This window comes from Hesperophylax consimilis, chromosome 30, assembly GCF_061612785.1.
Source record: "Hesperophylax consimilis isolate HC1 chromosome 30, BYU_Hcon_1.0, whole genome shotgun sequence".
Lineage (NCBI taxonomy): Eukaryota > Metazoa > Arthropoda > Insecta > Trichoptera > Limnephilidae > Hesperophylax > Hesperophylax consimilis.
This window is the reverse complement of record NC_142865.1, coordinates 5,375,442-5,399,513: the sequence shown is the minus strand read 5'-3', so window position 1 is coordinate 5,399,513 and position 24,072 is coordinate 5,375,442. Positions and strand designations below refer to the sequence as shown.

The following is a 24,072-nucleotide window of genomic DNA, read 5'->3' as shown; positions in this document are numbered from 1 at the left end:
ACTACGAGTTTCCGGACACCGTGTATATATATATATACACGGTGAACCCAAAAAAACATAAAGTTTTTTGATTTGAGCATTTTCAAAAAAAACCAAAAAAAAATATTTTTCGGCTATTTTAGGGTTAAAAATTTTTCTGGTGTTTAGGGTTGAATAACAGATGTTTTAACCCTGCAGAGCAGAAATATTTTATGATTACACCGGGTTAAATGAAGGGTGATTTCAAAATAATGCTTCAAATCCGAGTTTCTTCATTTGTTTTACTTTCAAATAGTTTTAATTAGTTGGGTACTTTGATCTTCAGTAATAATTTATAAGAATTTGATTAAAAAAAATTAAAAAAAAAAAAAAAAAAAATCAACTTCAAACTCGATTTACTCGATAACGAAAGCTCAAATAAAAAAAAAATATACTACAAAATCGACTCCAAATGTGATGTAGATTCACCAGTTTCCCGCTTGTACTACGAGTTTCCGGACACCCTGTATATATATATAGACGGTTAATATATATATATATATATATAGACGGTAAGAGGTGTAATTTTGATATTCAATCGTAAAAGATCAATGGTTTCGTTGCTAGTGTGGCACCTAGCACAGTCTTGTTGAAAGTAAACGTTGTCCAGATCAATACCATCCAATTCCGGCAATAAAAAATCATTAATCATCTCTCGATAGCGCAATCCATTCACCGTAACTGTTGCTCCAGCCTCATTTTCGAAAAGAGTAAGGTACAATGACTCCGCCGGACCATAAACCGCACCAAACAGTCGCACGTTGAAGATAGAGAGGCTTTTCAACAATAACTCTTGGGTTTTCCGAGCCCCAGATGCGACAATTTTGCTTGTTGACGAAGCCACCGAGGTGGAAATGGGCCTCATCATTCAAGATGATTTGCATTTGATTCACTAAAGTGAATTTTAATAATTTCAATGCGTTGTTGAAGCGTGTATCGTTCCATTTTTATAAATAGCGTAATTTCTACTTGTCAAATGTTAAAAAATGACAGCTTCAAAAGTAACATCTACCGAAATAGTGGGCTATTCAAAATAACACCTCTTATTGGAAAACCCTATATTATGCTTATATAATGCACTTGCATAATGTGGATTGACTAGATGATCATTTATGGAAAAGTGTGTGGAAGGGTTTAGTTTTTACTGTGGGGAAGATCCCGGACATAAATTCGGAAAAATAAAAATAAATTAATATAGGTATTAATTACTTTGGTGAAAGACCACCTTTCGGAAACACAAAGTTTCTTTAATTGTTTTAGCCATAAATAAACCACTCACTTTAGCCTTGCCTGGTGTCCAGAGCTGAATAGTCAAGCACTTTCGAAAACAGAAGACCTCGCGTCCAAAATCGTTTATTTCCAATTTTCTCTTATTTAATAAATCAAAACCAAAACTTCCTCTGAAATCATAAGATTTATAAGTAAGTACTTAAATACCTACCTACCTAATTACAAACCATTTTATTTTTTATTTGAAATAAGAAATTATACAATTTGTTCAACGAAACATCACAATTGACAATTCTTTTTTCAAACTTTCGTCAGTCAGGTAGGTACATAAATATACCACGGTAGGTAAATCAGTCAAAGAAAGCAGAAGTTAGCCACAGAGTCAAAGTAATGCTTATTTTAATGATAAAGTGGATGCAGCAGATTTTCAAAACTGAAAACGAATGTACAAACAAATTTACATGCAGATGAAATGCCAAACGGTCGAGTTAAAAAAGGAATTCGCTATGCTCAATCAATTAGATGTATTAGCAAAATATACCGATAGATGGAAATGTCAGATTTGAATTTACGCGCGTAAAAAAGTGAAATGCGTGCGAAAGTATTGATTTTTAAAACAGAAATTGCAATATGGCGTAACAAAGGGATAAAACGGTTCAGAACTTAAACACGCAGCAGCGCAGGCGATTCTCACCGATTTCGCTATAGTTTTTCTCGAGCATTAGAGTTGATTTTTCTTCGAAGCGCGCTCACGTCATGCCTGTAGCGCCGCGACACGATTCTAATCACGATTCGGTGCAATATTACGTATTGATGGGTCATTTTCGCTTGCAGGCTTGGCGTATTCGTGATACGCGTTGAAATTTTCAGTTGTCGTGTAGTTTTTCCTTGTGGGTGTCGCGGCACGTCAATGAATTTTTAGAATTTTACCATATCCATTAAACGGAACATTAAAGTGAAAAAACACTCAACCATATCTGACACATAATTGCCAGGGAGATGTGTATATAATAAGACAACAAAATAACACAAAACTTCCCTAAAAGTGTAGTTTGTGTCAATTTTTGCTTAGATTTTCATTCAGGCTATCGCCCTGGTTACAAAAAATGTTTTTTTCCAAAGGATTTAGTGCTATGTGTCTCGCGAAGATGATTCTCTTTGGTAAGTTCAAGTCTATAATATAAATAAATGTATTTTAATTCTATAAATCACGTTTTCAGTCTAAAATTAAATTTTCATCACATTTTCACGAAACTAACATTGTTATTAATAAAGTCAGTACCTACTCAAAACATTATAAAAATAAATTTTCATTACATATTAATTACGAACATGTTATTTTGCCAAAAATTGTGTTAAAAAGGATAACTAAGTAATTTATTGTCAAAATGGAAGTTCCGGCGTAAATTTTTGAGCTTTGCTACCACCCACACAAAATTATTTTCTTCTTCATTTTCTTAAGCTAATTTGTTCGGTTTTTCGAACAAATGGCCATTATCCACAAAGTAATATTGTTCGCTTTTCGGAACAGCTCATGTCTCATTGTCTCTCTTACCGTCAAAGATAGAAATATGAAGTATATTGTAGGAACTTATAACAATATATTAAATCCACTTAAAATAGTTCAAAGACTGATAATTAAAGTAATATTGAAAAAACCATCCAAATTTTCTACTGAGATTCTCTTTTCAATATTCAATGTACCCACAATAGACAATATATATAAAAAATATTCAATTCTACAAATTTATAAAGAAATACAGTTAAATAACTTACAATTCAATTCATCAGTAAGATATCAAAAAACTATCAAAATCCCAAAACTTAATACAAAGCACACACAAAATACCTATCTCTATCTAGGTATAACATCCTTCCATTATATCCAGAGATGTGCTTTATTTCAAATAAATCCATTTCAAATGGAAATGCAAAATGCAAAATGGGTATTTTCCATTTTGCATTTTAAATGCTTTTCTAAAAACCATTTTGCATTTTGCATTTTAAATGCTTTTCTCAATGCATTTTCCATTTTAAATGCTTTTTTGCAACATTCTTCCTACTATCTCCACTTATCTTTTTTTCATAAGCCCCAAATATCAGTCGGTCCTCAACCTCGCTATGAGAGATAATTTACATTTGTCAAGTTGCTGTTGCTCCCTGGTAGAAGCCCTGGCAATTGAGTGATACCATTACAAAAAATACTGATTCAAATACTGAACATGGGGCCATGACGCTGTAATATTAAATGTTAGATAGCAGTTTCTATGTTTTTACGTTGGCAACATTTCATAGTTGTAGTCGTGGTGTTTTTGGATTTACCATCATGTAATATGTTTGTTCTACATTGATGTCCATTATTAAATGACAAAATTGTTTAAAAATTCTATAATTATTTTAATTGTTTGACCTGAGAAACCATTTTGCATTTTCAATGCATTTTGAAAATAGGTATTTTGCATTTTGCATTTGAAATGCTTTTCTAAAAACCATTTTGCATTTTGCATTTTCAAATGGAAAAGTTTTGACCCATTTCCATTTTGCATTTCAAATGGTTTTGGGTACCCATTTTGCACATCTCTGATTATATCTAAAAAAATATTGAAGATATTCAGGAATTTAAAATAAAATTAAAAAATTACCTAAAACTATTATAAAAGTCCATATCTTACTCTTATTATTATTTCCTTCAAATCTTGAAACTGTATTATTGATAGATCTTGCCTATTTCTTACTTATCCCTTTGGTTTTGCAAATATATTATTTACTTACTTACATGATTCCATATAATTGAGCTAGGATTCACTCACCAAACACAAGAGCCTCTTCTCTGTATGGTGAGGAAAAGCTATTATTATTTACCTTGATAACACTGTATAATATGTATAATTGTATATTTATTGTAAAAAACATACAAATATTAAATAAAAAAAAATAAAAAATTGTGTTAGAAAAAAAATACCAACCTTCTACATTCAAAAATAGAAGTTAACCACAGAATAATTAAAATGTACACTTCTATGAAACCAAAGGTTCCGACCGCAATTTGAGAAAAAATATGAAAAATTGTGATTTTTTAATTAATTATTTTTATACAAAACAACAAAAAGCGAGGTGGCAGTAATGTTTATATAATATTTCAGTTATCAGTTATTTTAGTTCAGTGGACGAAAAAACATCAATTTTTCAAACTTTTTATGTTAGTGTTCAAAATTTTAACATTTAAAACTTTATATGTTTATTTCTAATAATACAATTTTAACGCACATTTTATCACCTTTAATAAACAGTTTTTAGTATTCGGATACGTTCGAAAATATTCCGTTTGTTTGGGTTTTATTGAGAAGTGGAAATTAACACAAATACGATATATTATATACATACAATAACCATGTGAAACCTCTAGAAATTATTCAGAAGTCTATCATTAAGATATTGCACTAGAAGACCAAAACATATCCCACAGATCAATTGTTTCAGGAAACTGACATTACGGAACTAAGGCGGATCTACTGTGTCCAATGTCTTAAATTTATAAACAGTATACACTCGTCATTATAATTTCTGTAAAAATCCTAATCGTTCTAGCCAGACACACAACATATGCGTGTAAACAGTGCCTCACTGCAAAACTAGGCTATCCCATAGACATATAAATATTAGTAGACCTGCCCTGAGTGATTAAAAGCGTATTATTCCCCACTCCCCATACCGGTTCCATTGGAGCCGGCTGGGCTCGCGTATGGCTTCCCGTGAATCTTGAGAATGTGACGTCATCATTCTTGTTCGAACTAGCGTCGAGCTATGGTCGAGGCATTTTACGAAATAACACGGCAAAATGGTTGCTTGTGATATAAAAACTTGTAAAAATAGATGTGAAAAAGAGAATAAACCCAATTGTCGTATTACATTCCATAAGTAAGCATTATTTTACTTTATTTTATGCTTATTCACACCGTATTATATGGATCAGTTTTAGAAACATATACTATCACATCACAATGTACCGATTCTCAAGTGTGCTCATCGTTGTTTACTGGGGTAAGTAAATTATGAAACATTTGTAAAAGTGTCTTAACTAAATACTCTGAAACTAACTACGACTCTGAAAATAGAAGAAATTTACTTTGCCGAATTTGGACTTCGCAAATTAGTTCATAACGTGGCGAGTAATTTCCGCTCCCATGTAAAAATGTCTATTCATTCAAAAGCAGATTTTACTTTTAAGAACTAAATGGTGATATTATAATGCGAGATGCCTATATACTGTCAGATTGATTTATTGACGAATCACAGTCAGCTTTACCCCCTTAGTTCTTCAACAGTTGATTTTACCCCTCACCTTTAATTTCTAGTCTATATATTCTTATGTCTGTGGGCTATCCCAAAGACACATGAACTATATTGGCCTAAAATTGTTTAATTCCTTGCCGAGTTCCATCAAGATGTGCCAAAACCTAAACTCGTATAAAATAAATGTCAAAAGCTGGCTAAAAAAGTATCTGGAAGTGAGAGAATTTTTTCTATAATTTGTACTACGAATATGATACCTAAAATATGCCATTACCATCTACATTTAAAAAAAGTTAACTTCTTTTAAACTGTTTTTATTAAATACGCAAAAACTCCAGTAAAATCATATTAATCTAACTATATGTACTATATATATTTTTTTCTTTATTCATATTTGTTTTTTTTTTTCATTTAAACCATAGATAATGTAACCACCACTGTTTTGAATACATAACTTATAATGCCCACGCACAGCCTTTGTGGGATTTTTTTGTTACTGTCTTATGTTTTGTATAATTATATATGTACCTATATGTATAAAAAAAATTGTATCCATTGATTACGTCTAAAAGGGATCAAAAATTAAAAAAAAAGACTTAAAAAACATATACTACGGGCTGTGTAACTCAATCATAACCTACGATTACATTGGGTGGGGAGGTACAGTAAGAACAACATTAAACCCGTTATTGAAGGCACAGAAATCTATTTTACGTGTTATTATAAGGAAGAAACCTTTCAGATATTCGAGCGATGCTCTCTTCAAGGAATTTAATGTACTAGATGTCCGACAGTGTTATATAAAAAAAGTAATAAACCATGTACATAAAAATAAAAACAAAATGAAAACAGCCGAACACAAATATCAAACCAGAAGTAAGGGAAGAAGTGACCTTTTTGTTCCAACTAGCAACAGAGCGGCTTATCAAAAACTATTCTCATATCTCATTCCTAAAATATATAATAAAATCCCCTCTCGGCTGAAACTGTGAATTGTCCAGAGATGTGCAAAATGGGTACCCAAAACCATTTGAAATGCAAAATGGAAATGGGTCAAAACTTTTCCATTTGAAAATGCAAAATGCAAAATGGGTTTTAGAAAAGCATTTCGAATGCAAAATGCAAAATGCCTATTTTCAAAATGCATTGAAAATGCAAAATGGTTTCTCAGGTCAAACAACTAAAATAATTATAGAATTTTTAAACAATTTTGTCATTTAATAATGGACATCAATGTAAAACAAACATATTACATGATGGTAAATCCATAAACACCACGACTACAGATTATGAAACTACAAAAAATTTGCGCGGGACTAATGTTGCCAACGTAATAACATAGAAACTGCTATCTAACATTTAATATTACAGCGTCATGGCCCGTTCATGTTCAGTTTATGTTCGTTCGCCATGTTCAGTATTTGAATCAGTATTTTTTGTAATGGTATCACTCAATTGCCAGGGCTCCTACCAGGGAGCAACTTGACAAATGGAAATTATCTCTCATAGCGAGGTTGAGGACCGACTGATATTTGGGGCTTATGAAAAAAAAGATGAGTGGAGATAGTAGGAAGAATATTGCAAAAAAGCATTTAAAATGGAAAATGCATTGAGAAAAGCATTTAAAATGCAAAATGCAAAATGGTTTTTAGAAAAGCATTTAAAATGCAAAATGGAAAATGCCCATTTTGCATTTTACATTTTCATTTGAAATGGATTTATTTGAAATAAAGCACATCTCTGGAATTGTCATTCTTCGGTCCAAGAGTGACAAAATGGTTGTTGGATCTAGGCAGGACTGATTCTTTTTATGTTTCTTTTTTGATTATTTTTATGTATCTTCACTTTTACTCATTTTCTCTATTCTTAAATCCTGTATTCCTCTAGGATAATTTGAAACCTGTTAATTTGACTATCCTAAAAGGGGAAACTTTCCTAGTTGGACAGTCAAAAGCTTCCTTGCATAAAATATAATGAATATTATAAAAAAATAAAAATAAATAAATGACAAAATAGTCCCCTTTAACGGAAACAATCTTCACAAAATGCCTTCCAATGATAATAATATGTTTGGTGTAACTCTAAGTGACCAGCTCAGGCACGGGGGCTCCGTCGAAGCCAGTGTCAAGTTAGCCTCTTAGAACTTAGCCTCGCAGATACTGCAGATAGTAGACAACTGCTGATCCTATATTAATCGCAAGTACGCCCTGCTGTTGATTTTGGCAGCCACCTCTAATCTGGAGCCCCTAAATACATGAAAAAAACCTTGACTCTGTGGAGAAACGGGCGGTCTGTTTGATAGATTACCCTATGTTCAAAATATATGGAAATAGGCAACAAAACGCATAACACAGAGTTAAAATTGACAATTAATGACGAAAAAATTGAAAAAGTAAATGAAATTAAGTACCTGGGTGTGATACTAGATTCAAAACTAACTTTCGCAGCAAATTTTGAATATGTGCTAAAGAAGGTATCTAAAAAAGTCAATTTTCTTAGAAGATTAAGAAATAAACTAAATGGAAACACTACAGGGCTGATTTATAAAACTATAGTTGCTCCACATTTAGATTATTGCTCTACTATGTTGTATTTGGCCAATGAAGGAAACTTGAACAAGCTAGATGTTATACAGAATAGAGCTATGAGATGTATACTAGGAAAAGGAAAATACACAAGCATAGATCAAATGAGAGAACAGCTAAATTGGATTTCTATAAAAAAGAGACTATTATTTAATGTGTTAATTTTTGTACATAAAATCATGAACAACCAAATGCCAAAATATTTTAAGGATGAAATTGTTTTTAATAGAGATGTTCATAATTACGAAACCAGAAATGTAAATAGGATTAGATTGCCACATACGAAAAAAAAACAAAATCACAGAACTGCCTAATGTACAAAGGACTAAAAATGTATGATGAAATGCCTGAAAGTCTGAAGAATGAAGGAAGAATGAAGGAAGAATGAATGTATTTAAAAAGAAATGTTATATTTATTGTAAAAATATGTAAAATTACAAAATGAAATATGATCTTGTTTATATTAGTTTATATTCAAATGTATAAACTAACTCAATAAATAATAAAAAAAAAATAAAAAAAAATGTTAACAAGTGGATTGCAATATTTAGAGCACAGGCATCAGGTAGTTATGCTGTCCTTGTTCTACCGGTATTACAATGGAAGATGCTCCGAGGAACTTGCGTCATTGATCCCTTCGGCATCGGTGCATAGTCGGGAAACACAACAAACGCGCGCCCAACATATGTACATGGTTGACATTTGTCACATGAGAACAGGTCGTTTCTACGACTTCCCGTACTAAATGCAATTTTTTTTTCACCTTACATTAAATCAATATTAATTTAATCTAATTTACCTTATTTGCACTATAGAAACTTATGTACTTGTATCTCTTGTTTACTTACTTACTTACTCTCTAAGGTCATTTCACAATCAAATGCCACATATATTTGTAATTCTTTTTTTAAATATTTCTACGATTTTAACTGTGACATGTTATCATTGTTTATGGTATATTTATACCGTTGATATTAAATAAATAAATTACCCCCACACGAAAAATAATTTCCCTCAGGGCCTATGTCATCTATGGCGATGCCGTGTGGAAGGTCAGAGAAAAAGTTTAGTAGTTCTTTATTACTACGTAATAAAGTTCACAGGTCCTTCCTGGTAAAGCTGCCTTCGACTGAGTAAGCCACCAATACATATCCAGGCCCTGCCACCGTAACAGGTTGGGTATGGTTACTACGACCTCAAAAATGTATAGACATTATCATTATCTAGTTCCTAAAAATACATATATTTTTTAAGGAACTTAAAAACTTCAAGTATTCAAGAGAAATTTAAAAAAAATTGGCTGTCCGCGTCTGTCTGTTTGTGCACTCTGTGTTTCTAAGATACGCAACAGAAGGTTTACATATATGACACATGCATATTATATTCATAGAAAGTAGAGAAAAGCCGATGTTTTATAATCAAGTCGAAAAATTATATTTTCGGGCACTACATTGTTAACGCTGGCTAAACCTTATGAGCAGAGATGTGCAAAATGGGTACCCATTTCCATTTGAAATGCAAAATGGAAATGGGTCAAAACTTTTCCATTTGAAAATGCAAAATGCAAAATGGTTTTTAGAAAAGCATTTCAAATGCAAAATGCAAAATACCTATTTTCAAAATGCATTGAAAATGCAAAATGGTTTCTCAGGTCAAACAATTAGAATAATTACAGAATTTTTAAACAATTTTGTCATTTAATAATGGACATCAATGTAGAAAAAACATATTACATGATAGTAAATCCAAAACCACCACGACTACAGATTATGAAACCACAAAAAATTTGCGCGGGATTAATGTTGCCAACGCAAAAACATAGAAACTGCTATCTAACATTTAATATTACAGCGTCATGGCCCCATGTTCAGTATTTGAATCAGTATATTTTGTAATGTATCACTCAATTGCCAGGGCTCCTACCAGGGAGCAACTTGACAAATAGAAATTATCTCTCATAGCGAGGTTGAGGACCGACTGATATTTGGGGCTTATGAAAAAAAGATGAGAGGAGATAGTAGGAATGTTGCAAAAAAGCATTTAAAATGCAAAATGCAAAATGGTTTTTAGAAAAGCATTTAAAATGCAAAATGGAAAATACCCATTTTGCATTTTGCATTTCCATTTGAAATGGATTTATTTGAAATAAATCACATCTCTGCTTATGAGATACATCAAAATGATGTACTACGGAATTGTATATCTTAAAAAGGCCTACAGAAAAGTCTACCATGGTATATGTCTATCTCCTAAGGATAACCCCCAGTAACGCCAGGTATAAGTCAGCTAGTAATAAATCGGTAGAGTAGGCAATCTTCTCTACATCATAATTAACGTAAACGCTATCGAATTTCAATTATTAATTTGACCCAAATGTGCACAGTGTAACGGCTGTTATAGGGTTATATTTAGAAATTGTAGTAAATCATATGAACCATTCGATATGGATGAAAACCAAGATGGAATAGGTCGATTGTTCTGAAATTACTTCTAGTGCCATTTATATCTGTAACATTTCTATTTTTATCTAATTATTCCTGAGGTGATAAAAATCTAACAACGTTTTCTTTTTAAAGTATGGCTCACTCACTGGATTTTAGAAAGCGTTCAAAAATAAAAAAAAATATGGTTTAAGGGGGATATATGCAAATGCGAATGTTAGAGGGAGCGCGCTAATATTAAAGAAAGCGAAAATAATTAAGCGAAAATGGTGAAAATATTTAATAAAACACTCGTTTGAAATAGAGCAAAAATCTCTCGACAAATGCTTTAGTTACATTTAAAGATACACTGTGAATTTTTTCTTGCTTATAAAATATTAAATAACAGATCTAAACGTGTTTTAAATAATTTTTGGAGATAACTTTGCGATTTTTTTTTATATCGAGGGAATTTCATATAATTAACGTTTTGTCATAACAAATGTATATATATTATCATATATTCAAAAATAACATATATTTTTTTAGTAATGCTAATCCCCTCGCTTGCTGTTTTTTCAGTATTTTCAAGGGAAATGAGGCAACATCCCTTTGAAATTATTTTTAAAATCACCATTTTAAATTAATTTAACAATTAGTAATCATAACTTTATAGTAATGTGATTAGAGTAGAGATTAAAAATGAATAATCGAAAATTCTGCTCAGCTGAAGTAGAACTTGCGACGAAGATCGGTAACTGTAGGTACGCCAGATGTTTTCAACGGAATTCTTGTAAACTCTGAAGGCCATAAGAAATGTTTCGTTAAGCCCAGGGTAATTTATTATCCCGACCGCCGCCTTTTATTGCGGGCACAATGCACCACTAACACAATCACCAGGAACAAGATTACATGGAGATGAATGATGGAATTGCCGAACGTCCCAGCGGTGCTGCCAAGGTCTGTTATCTATGTGAGGATATTGTGTCAGCTCTTTATTAGCAGCAGACACATACTTGGACGGATGACGAATCTCGTGCTGGCATTGTTGGTGGACACGGTGGACTCTCTCGCTGCAGCAGCTGGTCCAGTTTCTTCACAGAGTCTCCATCTTCTATCTTCTATCTTCGTGTCACCCGTTCCTGTACTTCATCACCTGTTCATGTAGTTCATTTTATTTAACTTATTTCACTTTATTTTTGTAATACCTGCATCAACTGTAAAGCGCCCCTGAGGTGATAATTAACAAAAACGGCGCTATACAAATTGTCCAATAAATAAATAAATAATCAAAGAGTTAGCGAGAAATTTGTTATTAATCGGTAGATATTGGGTAAGTGGGGGCTTAAAAGGGAGAAATTTAAATGAGAATATTAGAGGGAGCGCGCTAATATATTAGTGTATGTGATAAAACCAAGTATGCCGGTGTGAGAAATGTTGAGATTCGCAAAGAATGCAAGGCTGATGTAAGCGTAATGTGTAAGATTAATAAAGGAATGCTTCTTTATTTATTTGGTTTTACGTCTAGACGGGCTTTTACATGGATTTTCAGAACAGAATATACCTAGTGAGCTATCGAAAATATACACAAAAATTTAAAGCGTGATAAAACAGTAAACTGTTAAACTGAATATAAAACAATATTAGTAAAAAATGTAACAGTAACATCAAATAATATAGAAACTAGAACAATACTACATGTAAAACAAATCACTAAAACTACATTACCAATACTACTCTAATTTGTAGGATTCAACAAAGTGCTGGAATAGATTACGCTTAATTCTATATGGAGTCAAGAAATATATCAATAGTACCACTTGTTGCCCAGATCATGCATCCTATTGGTTTTTTTTATTTTTTTTTTATAGTGAATAACCTCACGAGAGTCCCAACTGCTCCCGTCTGGAGCCAGTGAGACTATGGCATCCCCAATTGGAGGATGTTGTGAGGCTGAATGTAAGTGGGGAAGGGAAAGAGGAAGGTGGGGAAGTACCTGGCTATTCAGAAACTAAATAATAAAAATACTAAACACGGCTAAAGCCATTTGGAGCAACGTTTCAATTCTGAATGGTGGTCTTACACACCAGGGCGATACTGGTAGTATCTTCCACTCTGGAACGTGCCGCAAATATACTATATATTATTTTAATTAATTAATTGTGAAATAAGACAAATTAATCAAATAAAATTTATTTGCGCACGCCGGGTTCGAACCCGCGACCTTCGGAATGGCAGTCCAATGCGTTACCACCGGACTATGTCGGCCGTCCGGCCGGTGGTTAGTGAGTGTGTCTGATAGTTGGTTGTGTATGTATTACAGAAGAATGTTACATTTTGTCTTGTGTTCCTAATCGGCACATGGAATGTGTATTATTCTAGCTTGTCATTCCGTCACTTGCAAATATGTATATTAATTTTTTTTATGTGGAAAAGCGAGTGGTAAAATTCCTTGTAAAATGTCGTAATTGTTCACTTTCAAAAATCCTAGTACTGTATTTAATTATAGGGAAATCACTTATGACTTATTTATATTGTGAAGAACGCGTATTTAGATGGAAAATATGATAAAAAAATTAAGAATATTTTTGTATTTCTTCATTATACAGGGTTTTCTAATAAAAGGTGTTATTTTGAATAGCCCGCTATTTCGGTAGATGTTGCTTTTGAAGCTGTCATTTTGTTACATTTGACAAGTAGAAACTACGTCATTATTAAAATGGAACGATACACGCTTCGATAGATAGGGTCCCATTAGCTCAGTTGGCAGAGCGGTGCCCCGGCAAGGAAAGGGTCCTGGGTTCGAGTCCTAGATGTGACCGTATCTTTTTCTGATTTTACTGTTTCAGATTTTTGTAATAATTAACCCTTAAATGCATACTGTTGCAAAACTGCAACATACCGTTCAAATCACCTTTAACTCTTTGGTGTATACTTAATGCATGCCGTTTTAGAATTATCAAGTTCACGGTAATATATTTTATCGAGTGGCATCACCTTTTTTTTTCTTTCGCGAATGTCAAATGTCACTTTTTCTTTAACAAAGTGAAGATTCTCGAAAATTGGTTGGAGGTTAGAATTACAGTTTTGTTTTGCTGTTATTATTTTGATTTTCTTAGGTAAGTAGATACAATAATACAATACTTATATGTAATAACTCGTATTTTTCCGGTACACTTATTAGTGTTGAGAAATTTTTTTAGGTTTTTTATTTTTTTTTCATACGTAAATTATTCATATTAATTTTTATTAAATACATGGTGTTGTAAACCTGCAACAATTTTTTTAAATCAAATATCATTAAAAAATTACAAAAAAATTAAATTCTTTATATTTCCTTGCATATGCATGTAAATATCTACAAAATATATTTTTTTCCAGAAAAATAAATAAATCATGCATTTAAGGGTTAAATACCACAACAAAGTTCAAAGTATTTTGTCGAAGCCAGTGTTTTATTGGTTAGGAGTGCACAACAGTAACAGTGTCAGCTGCAATACAAAGGGAGTCTAATTATCATTATTAATTTTCCTGAAAGTCAGTGAATTTTCCGCTTTTTCACAAGTCTAGCCCCCTTTAAAACACTCAAACTGCCGAAACAAGGGACTTAATGTTCCACAGGTTTCCATCGCGTGATCAAGCACTATTATTAAAATCCATTGAAATGTGTGTAATTTTATACAGGGTGTATTAGGACGTGCCCGACAGACTTTAATCGGACATTCCTGTGTTAATTAATGTTTAAAAAATGTAAATATAGGGTTTTCCAATAAGAGGTGTTATTTTGATATTCAATCGTAAAAGATCTATGGTTTCGTTACTTGTGTGGCACGTAGCGCCGTCTTGTTGAAAGTAAACTTTGTCCAGACCAATACCATCCAAATCCGGCCATAAAAAAATCATTAATCATCTCTCGATAGCGCAATCCATTCACCGTAACTGTTGCTCCAGCCACATTTTCGAAAAATTCCTTAATGACTCCGCCGGACCATAAACCGCACCAAACAGTCACACGTTGAGGATATAAAGGTTTTTCAACAATAATTCTTGGGTTTTCCGAGCCCCAGATGCGACAATTTTGCTAGTTGACGAAGCCACCGAGGTGGAAATGGGCCTCATCACTCAATATGATTTTTCGATGGAATTCCGGATCATTTTCACGCATTTCAAGGACCCGTTGTTGAAGCGTGTATCGTACCATTTTTATTAATGGCGTAGTTTCTACTTGTCAAATGTCAAAAAATGACAGCTTCAAAAGTAACATCTACCGAAATAGCGGGCTATTCAAAATAACACCTCTTATTTGAAAACTCTAAACGAAAAAACTTCATTTATTTCAGATCACGTGGTGCAAGCATTCTGGCACTATTTTTTTTGTCACAAGCGACATGTGAAAGATAATGTCACGTATATTTTTTACTCCAAAAAAGCCCAGAGAGTCGCTTGTTAAAATCTGTCTATATAATCAGGGCGGCTTTGAGCGAAACGGCGCTTTTTCCAAATTGACACGAAGAAAACTTTCTGATATAAAGTAAAGCTCATTCATTAAAAATCTCTTCAAATTATCCCTAATCCTGTCAAAAACCAGATTGCAGACCTTTAACGAATGAATCGATAGATTTCGTATCAAAATTTTAGTGAAAAGTGAATGTATAATATTAATATTACAATCGTACACAAGCTGTAACTGTTCAAGGGTTTTGCTCTAGTTTCGTGCCCGTAACCTCAGGAGTACCCCAGGGATCTCACCTTGGCCTATGTATTAAAATATATTTGTATAACTGTTTGTTTCCCAAATAAAAAAATAAAATGTATAAACGCGACGTCAGAACACGTGTTCATAAAGATCTTTATATTTTCGCATTTCATCATAGGGAAAACGTAGGTGCATTATCACGTGTTCCGATATATTCTAAAAGTAATAACATTTTGTCCTGCTGGCCCGTTTTTAACAGGATTTTAATTAATTAAAATGAGGAATCATAAGGTTGGCCATTATATCCTTACACACAGATATACTACTATTTATTTGTATTTTTTTACATACTTCGTATTATGGCGCAACTTGCGCTTTTTTTTTCAAATCCTCATAGTTGAAAAAAAAACTTTTTTATGTTGATGATTCATTTTAATGCTTAATTTTTTTTATTTTTTATGTGACACCTCACAAGAGTGTCCCTGCCTGTGCAGTGTACAGACAGGGGAACTATGTCACCACCCGGTTGGGCGGCGTTGTGAGGCGGAATAAGGTAGGGGGTGTAGGAAGGGATTTGTTAATGCGGGCCTTGAAGAGGCTCGGATTATAGGAGGGAAGAAAAACAGATGCCGGTAGCTCGTTCCACATACGAGCCGACTTACACAAAAACGAGTCGTAAAAACGGCCCGTTCTCATGAAGACAACGTCAACCGTGAACGGGGGTGTTCAGTTCGTGTCCGTCGAGTTTCGTGCACGTGCACCGGTGTCAATGCAATCAATGCATCAGGAATCAATGCTGCTAGCTCCTTGTAGCAGGCTCCATTGAAATACCTGTAGAACAGACACAGCTAAATGCTTTACATATGAGTATGCTTTGTTTAGTTTTTGGGGATCTGGTGAGGAGGCACGAAATGAAAGACGTGTCGTGAAGGTCACAGTGTTTTATTGGTGAGTCAGTTTGCCGTGATGTGAGTTGACATAGGACTGATGTTGTATTCTCCGGATGCTGGCCGTGATGGCTGGTCAAGCGCGGGTCAGTGAGTCGACGCCGGGCGCTGGTGACCGGACTCGTTGTCTGTCAGGCACTGGCGATCTTGGCAATCAATACTCCAGTGCTAACGGGAAGGCCGAAGGTACGGTGGACCTTGTAAGCGGTTGAGCGGGAGCTGCGTAGACCAGTGAGGATGCTGCGTGTCCTCGTGGTGGTCATGGTGCGTGGATGAAGCGCTGGTCAGAGGCGCTGGAACCAGGGCGCTGTAATCCGTTGTAGCGCTGGCCAGGGACGACGGCCGGGGCCAAGGCGCTAGGATAGGCCGATGGAGTCCATGATGAATACGGGCGAAGCCGGGAATATTGTCCTTCGCACAAATAAGGTGCGCGGATTATCACTCGTTGATCCTTGTAAACTGACGGCGGATTGATGACTGACTGACTGGCGAGTTCCTTCACGCTGCCGCTTTTATAAGGTGAAGAAGCTTCTCGAACATTTTGGTTGCTATGTAGATATTGCCAAAACAAAATTAAAAAGAATAAAAGAACATCCAAGAAGCTTGTTTGGAAAAAGCCGAAACTTCTAGAATGCCGTTCGAATCAAGTAGTACCACTACAATTTTTTTTTATAAATAATTTAGATTAAATTTGATAATATTATTATTAAGTTCTGCAAGTGTTTTAGTTTTTTATTATTGTGACAGCTGTTTCGGCTTACAAGGCCATTTTCAAACTGTGGTTTGTCCACATTGAGACGACGTAAAAAAAAAAAAAATAAATGGAGTTCTACGAATTAAACACAAAAACAATAAATAAAAAAGTACCACTACAAGTTTGAGGATTTAAAAAAAAAGCGCAAGTTGCGCCACAATACGAAGTAGGTATGTCAAATAAATAGTAGTATATCTGTGTAAGGATATAATGGCCAACCTTATGATTCCAGAGATAGCCTCATTTTTAATGTCAGTGCCATACATTTTTTTCTTAAAAAAAATTCTAACTCCTTCATTTGTACACGCAATTGCTTCATACGAAATTTTATAGCATAGTAATGATCAGCAGAATCCATTTTTAGCCAAAAAAAATACCCTTGAAAATTCAAGTCTCTATGTCTATGAAAGGCGATTTCCAGCCCACTGTGCGACGTTGCACGAACTTTTAGTGAGAGACTACCGATAATCATTGACTCCGCGGGATTACAACAGCGCCTTGGTCTTGTGATATCATTCCTGGCCTGCGCCCCTCATGCGCCTAGGCCCTGCGACATCTTTGCTGGTCTGCGCCTTGACCCTGCGACATGGTTAAACAGGTTAACCCTATCTTCGGCTCTCTTACTTCTCACACTGGAGTACCAGAAAGACTTGTCGTCATCCCCAGTGCTGAACACTGTCTATAAGTCCGGTCGGACTAATGCGGTGTCCTGCCACAGACATCATTGCCTCGACCACTCCATCTTCATCATCTCCGCTTACATCTGGTGTCGATCTTCGGTCCGGAGTCATTATATACCCCAGGCGCTAAGAATATATGAAATCGTTGTCCAAACCTTGTATTAATTTTTGGTACTATCCTCTTTGTCTTGTCTTGTAATTAAGGTTTTCTTGGTTTCAAAAGTTTTAAGCTTCATAATCTTGGTTTGAGACGATCCATGTTAAATCACCTCCTGAAGTTAGTGCACTTTATCCCTGAACACCCTGTGTACGTCCTGATTCATGATACACCCTATACCTGCAACCACATAGCTACCTTTTTAATCCCGAAAAAAAAGTCTCCGAGACAGAAATTTTATTTTCGTTTTGTTAAAATTTCGTGTGCACTTCCATTTTATGTTGTTCTATATCATTATTTTTTTGTGATACCTCACTTTGTACTGTGCATAAAAGGAAAAAAACTTATTTTAAAATGAAAGACAAACATTGGGTCACGAATAACCTGACTACACATATTTGAATTCCTTTAGTACTTTTTTTTTTTTTGAATACCACACAAGTAATTGAGTATGTACAACACTGCAACGTGTCGCAAATATACTGTGAATATGAAGTTGTCCTAGTGTAGTTAAAAATTATAACTTTAAAAAAAGATTCAATGTAAAGAAACGATAAATAAATAAAAATAAATAAAAAAAAGTAAATGTAAAATTTAATTTATTTGAGCACGCGACTTCTGTATTCTGTGTCGAGGGTCTTAACCGCTCGACCACGGAGGTTGTCAAAGATTGCTTGATAAGGATTTAGCTGTGTTTTGTGACCAGATCTGAATATCCAGGTATTTCCTAACCTTCCTCCGCCCCATCTTCTTCCCGTGCCCGATTTCAGCCTCGAAACACACTCCAATTTAATGGGGATACCATAATCCCCCAGGTTTACACATAATTTCATTACAATAAAAAAATAAAATAAAACACGAAGTTTGCAATCATTTTGCGAATTTTCCCTTTTGTGTTACTGTCGATATCGCACGGAACTCAACGCCATCCGTTCTGATAATTATTTCACGAACCGGAACGTCGTTCCGGTGTTCCGCATGCCATTTCAAGCTCTGCCTCTTTCTATTTACGGTGTTGCCAGAAAGCATTATTAAAAAGGATAATATTAGAGACCGACATTTTCAATTTAGTAGGCGGATTCTCAGAACGCATTAACCTTTACTGCGAACAAGAGACTATTAAAAGTGATAGAATCATAAAAAAGATTAATACACCGATAGGAGCTCGTCGTGGGTGTGAACTTAACTTACTCCTGTTGAAATGGCAGGTCATCTGAAAAGCTCAAAGCAGATGGCGCTATTGTAGACGGCGGTCATTTACATGCAGATGTGCTTTATTTCAAATAAATCCATTTCAAATGGAAATGCAAAATACCCATTTTGCATTTCCATTTGAAATTAAATGCTTTTTTTAAATGCATTTAAATGCTTTTCTCAATGCATTTTCCATTTTAAATGCTTTTTTGCAACATTCTTCCCACTATCTCCACTCATCTTTTTTTCATAAGCCCCAAATATCAGTCGGTCCTCAACCTCGCTATGAGAGATAATTTACATTTGTTAAGTTGCTCCCTGGTAGGAGCCCTGGCAATTGAGTGATACCATTACAAAAAATACTGATTCAAATACTGAACATGGGGCCATGACGCTGTAATATTAAATGTTCGATAGCAGTTTCTATGTTTTTACGTTGGCAACATTAGTCCCGCGCAATTTTTTTGTGGTTTCATAATCTATAGTCGTGGTGTTTTTGGATTTACCATCATGTAATATGTTTGTTCTACATTGATGTCCATTATTAAATGACAAAATTGTTTAAAAACTCTATAATTATTTTAGTTGTTTGACCCGAGAAACCATTTTGCATTTTCAATGCATTTTGAAAATAGGTATTTTGCATTTTGCATTTGAAATGCTTTTCTAAAAACCATTTTGCATTTTGCATTTTCAAATGGAAAAGTTTTGACCCATTTCCATTTTGCATTTCAAATGGTTTTGTGTACCCATTTTGCACATCTCTGTTTACATGACATGACAGCTGTGCGATACAGTTTCAAGGGGGTGACAGATTACGCTATAAGTTCTAAGCGTTTTAAATAACTCCATTTTGCTCGCCATACAAGACCTGACATACCTAGAGATATGATGTGCTATAAGTGTGGGCGTGGCGACGATAAGCGCTGTGATCTGCTAGCCAGGCTACATTTGAAAATTATGCCACCCTCCTACCCAGAGGCGGATTTGCAGTCTTGGCCGCCCTAGGCCTCAGACCATGTAGCCGCCCCTTTCTCAGTACCCATCATATTGACCAGGAGTATCCAAACTTTTCAGTAAGTTCCTAGGGTCAAAACCGTTTTAATTTTCCTGCCATTATCATTCATGGTTCATGGGGTGAGATTTGTTCAGGTCTTAGCGGCGGATACGTCTGCCCACCTGCTGCGTGGCGGGCCGGATCGAGAGAGACTGGGTGAGGGAGGCCTTTTGACCTTATGGCGAGGGCGGCTGCGGGGCGTGGGGGCGCGCTGTGTGCTGTGTGTGAACATGCTCTTGCATATCGCTATTTCGTACGTAGAATATTTAGGTACTTAGGAAGTAATTTCTTGATATCATCTGTGACTTTTTTGTCACGATTGGCCGCCCCTAATATCTGGCCGCCCTAGGCCCGGGCCTATATAGGCCTAAGGGCAAATCCGCCTCTGCTCCTACCAAAAGAATTTACGGAGCGCCGTAATTACGCAGTTGTCATTTGTCTAAGTGACAGCTCCCATATTTAAGAGGAAGCTACAAGCCAAAAATGTGTATATTATTGGTATACTTTATATTTATTTTAGTTCTATTTTTATTTTATTTGGAAAACCAACAGTTATAATAATAACAAGGTATGGTGTAGTAAGTGTTAGTTATTTAACCAATAATAAGTTTTCACTTTCGTATTTTAATTATTTAGTGAATATATATAATATTTATGTAAGAAAAAAAGTAACATTAGCCTATAGGGATGGGATGGCGGAAGGGGGGGTATGGGATGGATCTAGTCTGTGTAATGTGTAGCATGTACGTATGTGTATTAATAAAGTAACATTAGCCTATAGGGATGGGATGGTGGAAGGGGGGGTATGGGATGGATCTAGTCTGTGTAATGTGTAGCATGTACGTATGTGTATTAATAAAGTAACATTAGCCTATAGGGATGGGATGGTGGAAGGGGGGGTATGGGATGGATCTAGTCTGTGTAATGTGTAGCATGTACGTATGTGTATTAATAAAGTAACATTAGCCTATAGGGATGGGATGGCGGAAGGGGGGGGGGGTATGGGATGGATCTAGTCTGTGTAATGTGTAGCATGTACGTATGTGTATTAATAAAGTAACATTAGCCTATAGGGATGGGATGGCGGAAGGGGGGGTATGGGATGGATCTAGTCTGTGTAATGTGTAGCATGTACGTATGTGTATTAATAAAGTAACATTAGCCTATAGGGATGGGATGGTGGAAGGGGGGGTATGGGATGGATCTAGTCTGTGTAATGTGTAGCATGTACGTATGTGTATTAATAAAGTAACATTAGCCTATAGGGATGGGATGGCGGAAGGGGGGGGGGGGTATGGGATGGATCTAGTCTGTGTAATGTGTAGCATGTACGTATGTGTATTAATAAAGTAACATTAGCCTTTAGGGATGGGATGGCGGAAGGGGGGGGTATGGGATGGATCTAGTCTGTGTAATGTGTAGCATGTACGTATGTGTATTAATAAAGTTACATTAGCCTATAGGGATGGGATGGCGGAAGGGAGGGGTATGGGATGGATCTAGTCTGTGTAATGTGTAGCATGTACGTATGTGTATTAATAAAGTAACATTAGCCTATAGGGATGGGATGGTGGAAGGGGGGGTATGGGATGGATCTAGTCTGTGTAATGTGTAGCATGTACGTATGTGTATTAATAAAGTAACATTAGCCTTTAGGGATGGGATGGCGGAAGGGGGGGGTATGGGATGGATCTAGTCTGTGTAATGTGTAGCATGTACGTATGTGTATTAATAAAGTTACATTAGCCTATAGGGATGGGATGGCGGAAGGGGGGGTATGGGATGGATCTAGTCTGTGTAATGTGTAGCATGTACGTATGTGTATTAATAAAGTAACATTAGCCTTTAGGGATGGGATGGCGGAAGGGGGGGTATGGGATGGATCTAGTCTGTGTAATGTGTAGCATGTACGTATGTGTATTAATAAAGTTACATTAGCCTATAGGGATGGGATGGCGGAAGGGGGGGTATGGGATGGATCTAGTCTGTGTAATGTGTAGCATGTACATTGTACGTGTGTGTATTAATAAAAAATAATAATGATAATATAATTATTTATTGATTTTAGGTTTGAAATTGTGGGGTGCTGAGTTAAATAAGTCTAATTCACTGTATGAAGTATTAAAATTGTATGAAGCACGGTGAATAAAAGCATTTTGTTTTGAGTTCGTGTTACATTGAGGGATGTTTAATGTGTGATTTTGTCTGGTTTGTCTGATGGGTACTCTTAATTGAATTCTTACAAGTAATTCCGGGCAATCTATCACAGAGGTGGCAATTTTTTGTAAAAATAGTACGTCTGCGGAGTTTCTACGACTTTCCAGTGACGAAATCCTGAAAAACGCTGCTGACTCCTCGTGACTCAGATGAGGACGATAGGCCCGAAAATCAAGGTATCGTAGAAAACGATATTGCACTTTCTCAATCCTTTCTATGTGTGACTTATACATGGGATTCCATACTTGAGAGGCGTACTCCAAAGAATTGCGTACATACGCAAAGTACAGCATTTTCATGGTATTTACTTTTTAAAAATTTTTACAGGTTCTGAGTACAAAGCCAAGTACCTTGGAAGCTTTTGCAACAATGGATTCGATATGGCGCTCAAAAAGTAATTTCGGATCTAACACTACTCCCAGATCCTTAGCCTCTGTATATCTAATATCGTAGGTAATAGGCATTATACATCAATGGTAATAGGCATTAAAATCGCTCGATAAACGGAGTCTAGTAACGTTCGATTTCAAGCACAAAACTGGTTTGTATTTATTTTGTAAATAATTTTATAGGAAAGCAAAAAAGTTAATCAAGTGAAACTGTCACAGACAATTTTAGCTATAATAAAATATTATTTTTTTGTAGTTTGCATTTATATTTTTTATTGAGTAATTTATTTTGTATTTGTATTCTACTCAAGCGAAGCGATAGGAAAATCTTAAATTTATCTAAAACATATTTTTGGTATTCATAATGTACACAAATTCGTTATAAAGATTAATCAAAATAATGATTTCGCATTAAGTGATATTCCGCGGCAGTCCCCCAATTGATCTGACCTCCTCTCCTGAGGAAGATTTTGATATTGTGTCGGCACAACATATAATACGTGCATGCCACGCCGAATTTATGCGCTCCATGGAAAGCATTCAAAAAGAAGAAGAAGATGGTTTGAAACGGAGATATGCGTATACGAATGTTAAAGCGAGCGAGCTAATATTAAAAAGCTATTATAACTAATAAAGCATGACTTAATAAATAAAAATCAACCTTTCAATATTTTTTAACCTGGGACCTTTCAAATTAAAAAAAAAACAAAATGGCGTTGAGTGGCCATTTGATGATTTTGTCAAACGTGAATTTCTGCGAAACAACTGATCCCTCAAATACATCTATTTGAATTCCACTATTGTTTTCGTAAATTAATAAATTAAAATCTTGGACGTGGAAATTAAAACCCTCTTCCCGACATCTGATCGAGCTGCAACTCGGCAGATAGAGTACATTGTCGATGACAATGTACTCTATTGCACATGCCGGTTCACAGGCATTTTTATGTAATTGAATGACAAATATAATATCGGTACGATCCAATTATAATTTTGCTTAGGTACAGGGTTTTCCAATAAGAAGTGTTATTTTGATATTCAATCGTAAAAGATCAATGGTTTCGTTGCTTGTGTGGCACGTAGCGCCGTCTTGTTTAAAGTAAACGTTGTCCAGATCAATACCATCCAATTCCGGCCTAAAAAATAATTAATTATCTCTCGATAGCGCAATCCATTCACCGTAACTGTTGCTCCAGCCTCATTTTCGAAAAAGTAAGGTCCAATGACTCCGCCTGACCATAAACCGCACCAAATAGTCACACATTGAGGATAGAGAGGCTTTTCAACAATAATTCTTGGGTTTTCCGAGCCCCAAATGCGACAATTTTGCTTGTTGACGAAGCCACCGAGGTGGAAATGGGCCTCATCACTCAAGATGATTTGCATTTGATTCACTCAAGTGAATTTTAATAATTTCAATGCGTTGTTGAAGCGT

General features: G+C 35.1%; 1 protein-coding gene across 1 annotated transcript in view; it reads left to right on the top strand.

Moving 5' to 3' along the window:
- The first annotated feature begins 2,134 nt into the window (after positions 1–2,134).
- Positions 2,135–24,072, top strand: part of LOC149409560 (lysosome-associated membrane glycoprotein 5) — a 41,821-nt gene continuing 19,883 nt past the window's right edge. Inside the window, exon 1 of the mRNA XM_089649546.1 lies at positions 2,135–2,409. Coding sequence (XP_089505672.1) covers positions 2,355–2,409 — 55 coding nt within the window. The 5' untranslated portion in view covers positions 2,135–2,354. The remainder of the gene's footprint in view (positions 2,410–24,072) is intronic.